The sequence below is a fragment of the Epinephelus lanceolatus genome, chromosome 13 (assembly GCF_041903045.1).
Source record: "Epinephelus lanceolatus isolate andai-2023 chromosome 13, ASM4190304v1, whole genome shotgun sequence".
Taxonomy (NCBI): Eukaryota; Metazoa; Chordata; class Actinopteri; order Perciformes; family Serranidae; genus Epinephelus; species Epinephelus lanceolatus.
The window spans coordinates 39,222,685-39,229,053 of record NC_135746.1 but is presented as its reverse complement, the minus strand read 5'-3'; the positions used below and the strand labels follow the sequence as shown (position 1 = coordinate 39,229,053).

General features: G+C 41.8%; 1 protein-coding gene across 1 annotated transcript; it reads left to right on the top strand.

Moving 5' to 3' along the window:
- Positions 1-354: 354 nt before the first annotated feature.
- LOC144466498 (uncharacterized) lies at positions 355-2,854 on the top strand. Its single transcript, XM_078173556.1, has 2 exons — positions 355-848; positions 1,118-2,854. The coding sequence occupies exons 1-2, from the start codon at positions 425-427 to the stop codon at positions 2,143-2,145; spliced, it is 1,452 nt and encodes a 483-aa protein (XP_078029682.1). The 5' UTR covers positions 355-424; the 3' UTR covers positions 2,146-2,854.
- The last annotated feature ends 3,515 nt before the right edge of the window (positions 2,855-6,369 follow it).

Here is a 6,369-nt window from a genome sequence, read left to right as displayed (position 1 = left end):
CAGTTAAGTCAGTGAGGGTTCAGGGCTTGAGTCTTTAGGGGCCGGATTGGAATTGGGCCGTTGTCTGGGCGCAACAGTCCAAGCTCAACAGTCCAAAGTGGCGGCAGCGCCCCTAGTGGCTGTTGGCAAAAAATTCAACGGAGCTTCGCCACTTGGTATCCATGCTCTTTGGGGAAACTGTCCGACTTCATCGCAGCTTTTTGTCACCGCCCCCGCTGCGGCCGCCTGCTCTCGTCTACTTTCCAGGCGAGGCGCAGTTCATCTCGAACGAGCCTAATGCTCTTTTCACGCTGTGCGTCACGAAAGCGGAAGTAGTCAAAGTCCGTGGATGTTTACTTCCGGTTCGTCCCTGGGGTCATCTTCGAGATCTACATGACGAGCATGGATCTACAACGGCAGAAATTGAGAAATCTAAGAGGTTAAAATGGCACAGTCGCGTTGGAGATGTCACTGCAGTGTCCCGTATTGTTCCAACAACAAGCAAAAACATCCATACTTAAGCTTTCACGAGTTTCCATCGGATGATAAATTGCGAGCTCGCTGGGTTACAGCCATCAGAAGAGACGAGGGCGCAACGTTCAAGATTCTTCATGGGAGCACCTATGTTTGTAGTCTGCATTTCAACAATGATGACATTTATTTAACTCCGAAAGGCTTCAGACGTCTTAAAAGGGGGGCTGTCCCATTGAAGTTTGCCTGGAATGACTGGGGACCCAGAGAACAACGGCAGTCGGTGTATGAAAGGGCCAGTGAGAGACTGGGTGTTGACGTTAGGACCGCCGGGGATGCTAACGAGGCAGACGCATCTCCTCTCCCTGACCATAATTATGCATTTCCCCCTCCACCTGGTAAGTTTATGCACATCCCAGTTATTCAATAACATAACTAAATACAATCTAAATGGAAACTTGTTTAATAGACACTAATAAAAACTTAACGGTGTGTGGGCTAACTTTGCTTTAAAATTATGTTGTTTACACTTGCACCTAGCATGTTAAAATATCACAATGTCCTGGAACCAGTACTTTTCTCATATCAAAGTTGAAAGAGAATGTGGTGTATTGCATAATGCAGATGGGTAATCATGCACCTGATTTTGTTTTATTTTTGTGCCTAGGTACATCAGATGATGTCGGTCAGACAATCATGGAACTAGAAGCTAAAGTGCAGGAACTACAACTGGAACTTGAACAGCTTACAACACAACAACAGCAGCCCAAAGTTAACCACTTTTGTGCCTCAGATGAAGACTTCCACTTCTACATCAGATTCCCATCAGAGGCGGTGTTCATGGTTTTCTGGGAATCAATCCATCCATCTGCTTCCAGGCTAGTCTACTGGTCAGAGGCACAGAAAACAGCATTTGGAGCACCAAGCCCCCACCGCAAGCTGCCTCTTATTGATGAGTGCTTCATGTTCTTCTGCCGCATCGCTGCTGGGTTGAAGGAAAAGGTACTGGCATCCATATTTAACGTCAGTGTATCGACAGTCAGTCAGACCATCCTCACATGGGCAAGCTACTTATACCAAGTCCTTGGGTCACAGCCTACGTGGATGACTCGGGAGCAGGTACAGGCCACCATGCCTGACAAGTTCCGGCAGTATTGTCCTAATGTGAGAGTGATAATCGACTGTACTGAGCTTCGCTGTGAGACGCCATCTTCCCTCATCTTACAGTCTGAGACCTTCTCCAGCTACAAGAACCACACCACCTTTAAAGGTTTGATCGGGATCGCTCCTTCCGGTATGATAACATTTATATCCAAGCTGTACACTGGCTCGATTTCTGACAAAGAAATCACCAGAGAATCAGGTCTAACACAGTTGCTGTTGCCTGGAGATGGAGTCATGGCTGACAAAGGGTTTTTAATTGAAGATCTGCTGGCAGAGGTAGGGGCAACGCTGGTCATCCCCCCATTCAAAACCACCCCCCAGCTCAGCACAACAGACACACAAAAAATTCAAGCCATTGCCCATCTAAGAGTGTTGGTGGAGAGGGCAATAAGACGGGTCAGAGAGTACCACATATGGGATGGAGTTGTTCCCCTCTCCCTGGCAGGCTCCATCAACCATCTGTGGGCAGTGTGCTGCCTGTTGACCCACTACCAAGGCCCTCTGGACATCCAAAGTGACAAGCCTGTCTAGCGCTTTGGCTTTTGTTTACCACAGTGGTTCCTAAACTGTGGGCTGGGGCCCACTGCGGGGCCACGAAGTTGTTGCAAGTGGGCTGTCAAATCATTTGCAAATCAGTACAATTTTATGAGGGACAACTTCTTGAATGATTTGTGTGTGTGTGTGTGTGTGTGTGTGTGTACACAGCTCCTTGAAAACTGTAATACTGAAAATGCTGCAACATGTTTCAGATGCTGTGTTAGTGACTGTGGAGCTTCCTACTTGTTTCCCCTGCACTCTGTTCAGTCCTGAATGTTCGATCGCTATTAGAATAAAAACTTCTGAGAATGCATTATGTGGGCTGCAAACATTTTTGAGATTTTCAAGTGGGCCATGAATTGTAAAAGTTTGGGAACCACTGGTTTACCATTTTGCATGTTTTTTAAATTAATGATTGATGATGGATTTTAGTCATTTCACGTGTTTTTTTTATGGAAAATTCATGTATTGTTTCAATTGCTTCCATGTAATGTGATGCAGTGACCCTAAAACACTAAAATCCAATATTAATGGCGTCCTATTTGCCTAATGTACTAATAATTTAAAGTATTGATTCAGTCACCGTCTCACATTATATGGAAATTTTAAATTCTAAATCCTTGAAAAGTTATGGAAAAGTTTGGAAATTTTGTCTATCAAAATGTGTGAAATGATGTGATTCATATTGCACAACCTATACAACTGAACTTTGTGTCAAATCAGCTGTTGGCTTATGCAAAACCTTCACTAAAGAAACAGACCCGGCACTGACTCCTGACTCTTTATTTCAGCACCAACACCAGAGGACAAGGCAGACAGATAGGTGTTCCAGGTTATACTGAGAAAAGAAAATGTCATCAGTAGCACTTTTTACTGCACTTACAAAATTAAGAGATTAATTTGGAGGTGAAAATAATTGTTAATAAAAAACATATTCCTCATTTATATTTAAAATGGGATCAATTAAATAGTACATGTCAAGTACAATAAGAGTGCACTGCAAAAATCTTACCAAGAATATTTGTCTTAGTTCTAGTCAAAACGAATCTGATTACATTTAAAATAAGACTCATCACCTAAAAAGTAACTTTATTCTAGAAAATTTCCACTTGTTTCAAGCAAAATTTCATTTGCAGTAAGTGTAAAAAAAGTGTCTTTTTTCTAAAAATACTTACTCCATTGGCAGATTTTTTCTACTTATTTCAAGTGAAAACTACTTTTTAAGGAGATGAGTCTTATTTTAAGCGTAATGAAAACAATGTATTTGATCTTCTCAGATATATATATATATATATATATATACACACACATATATATATATATGTATGTATGTATGTATGTATATACGTGTATGTATATATATATATATATCTATATCTATATATATATATATATATATATATATATATACGTATATGTATATATATATATATATATATATATATATATATATATATATATATATATGTATAAGAACTTAGCTGTAACTCCAACTGTGCACTCCTGCTCTCTCCTCCAGCTCGCTCCTACACACACCAGCACCCTCACACATTGCCCTCATTCCCGTCACACTCGCCCCCCTATCTATACTCATTCAATCCCAAACATGCCATTAACTCACAGAACACTGACATTATAACAGAACATTTACTGCAGGGTCGCTACAATACATATATATATGTATATATACATGTATGTATGTATGTATGTGTATATATATATATATATATATAAATATATATATATATATATATATACACAGTACAGGCCAAAAGTTTGGACACACCTTCTCATTCAATGCGTTTTCTTTATTTTCATGACTATTTACATTGTAGATTCTCACTGAAGGCATCAAAACTATGAATGAACACATGTGGAGTTATGTACTTAACAAAAAAAGGTGAAATAACTGAAAACATGTTTTATATTCTAGTTTCTTCAAAATAGCCACCCTTTGCTCTGATTACTGCTTTGCACACTCTTGGCATTCTCTCCATGAGCTTCAAGAGGTAGTCACCTGAAATGGTTTCCACTTCACAGGTGTGCCTTATCAGGGTTAATTAGTGGAATTTCTTGCTTTATCAATGGGGTTGGGACCATCAGTTGTGTTGTGCAGAAGTCAGGTTAATACACAGCCGACAGCCCTATTGGACAACTGTTAAAATTCATATTATGGCAAGAACCAATCAGCTAACTAAAGAAAAATGTCTTTGTGAGACGCAGAAAAGATGAACGGATGGATTCCACATGCCTGGTTCCCACTGTGAAGCATGGAGGAGGAGGTGTGATGGTGTGGGGGTGTTTTGCTGGTGACACTGTTGGGGATTTATTCAAAATTGAAGGCACACTGAACCAGCATGGCTACCACAGCATCCTGCAGCGACATGCCATCCCATCCGGTTTGCGTTTAGTTGGACGATCATTTATTTTTCAACAGGACAATGACCCCAAACACACCTCCAGGCTGTGTAAGGGCTATTTGACCAAGAAGGAGAGTGATGGAGTGCTGCAGCAGATGACCTGGCCTCCACAGTCACCGGACCAGAACCCAATCGAGATGGTTTGGGGTGAGCTGGACCACAGAGTGAAGGCAAAGGGGCCAACAAGTGCTAAACACCTCTGGGAACTCCTTCAAGACTGTTGGAAAACCATTTCAGGTGACTACCTCTTGAAGCTCATGGAGAGAATGCCAAGAGTGTGCAAAGCAGTAATCAGAGCAAAGGGTGGCTATTTTGAAGAAACTAGAATATAAAACATGTTTTCAGTTATTTCACCTTTTTTTTGTTAAGTACATAACTCCACATGTGTTCATTCATAGTTTTGATGCCTTCAGTGAGAATCTACAATGTAAATAGTCATGAAAATAAAGAAAACGCATTGAATGAGAAGGTGTGTCCAAACTTTTGGCCTGTACTGTATGTCATCCCTCCAGTGTGTTCTGGGTCTACCCTGGGGCCTCCTAGCAGTAGGACATGCCCAGAACACCTCTAACAGGAGGTGCCCAGGAGGCATGCAAAACAGATGCCTGAACCACCTCAAATGACTCACTCAATTCAACGGGAAGAGACAGCAGCTCTACTCTGAGTTCCTCTTTGACAGGTCCTCACATTTGTGTAATGATAGAGTGGAAAAGGAAAGAACTAGTAAGGCCCTGATCACACAGAAAGTGTTTTGCAGTTTACGAAATACGAGGTGCACCACATTGCCCTTTTTTTTAAAATTGAATGCCACTTGTTAAAAAAAAAGTGCTGGTGCTATCTTTTTTATTGTTGCCAGGCAACCGCCCCATCACCTCCTTCCCCTAACCTTCCTTTGTTATCAATCCACCATTTGTTTATTTATTTCACAGTAGCTACTTCCTAAAATGGACAGGCAGAGGGTACTTGCTGTAGCTCTGGGTGTTTGGCACAGGGAGACAGAGATCTGTGTGGGTACATGAGACCCTTAAAAGGAGGATCACAGGTGCTGTGTCTCAAATCAAATCCGTTAGTACACTTTCATGTCTATGTGCACTATGTACTCATTGGCGTGGTGCGTGAATTTCGACAGGGTAGTGTTGTCTCAAACCAAACACAGCCGTTGTGCACTTACTGGAAATGACGACCGTAAATTAGCTAGTTAGCAAACTAGCATTAGCATTTGCGTTATCGTTCGTCGTACCAAATCATTACAGACTGCTAGATTAACCCAATAAACATAATGCTGGCTGATATCCAACAAGAGTATAGTGGTGCTTAGTGCAAAAACACATGTATAACTTACATTTGTACAATGCAGTAACATTCACGGTTGCACAGTCCTCGGCCGCCATTTCCAGTTTGAAAAGTGGTCCCTCCCCTTCCATGAGTGAGAAGTGTCCATAGTTCCACACTCAACTTCTTGACCGTTTTGAGTGCACCATCCGGGTACTCATATTGCACTGCATTTTTCCATACTTCTCAGTTTGAACGCACTTATGCACTCAAAATTTTAAGTGTACTAGAAGTACATGATTTGAGACACAGCAAGCGAGTACCACCAGTTGGTCCAGGAGCTTCACCTCAATGATGTTGGTTTCAAGTAGTGCACTTATATGCTTCCACGCCAGCTGCTTTCTATTAAGATCGTGGTTTGTAAAGTTGCATAGCTCTGGGTATCCAGCAGCCGCTACCACCAGTTTCTCCTCCATTGTTTACCAACTGTAAACTTGTTGTCCTGACCACCACAGAAGGCCCGCCT

Coding starts and splice junctions, on each gene's coding strand:
- LOC144466498 (XM_078173556.1), top strand. CDS start 425: ATGGCACAGTCGCGTTGGAGATGTCACTGCAGTGTCCCGTATTGTTCC. Junction 849..1,117: donor TGCATTTCCCCCTCCACCTG/GTAAGTTTATGC, acceptor TTTTGTGCCTAG/GTACATCAGATGATGTCGGT.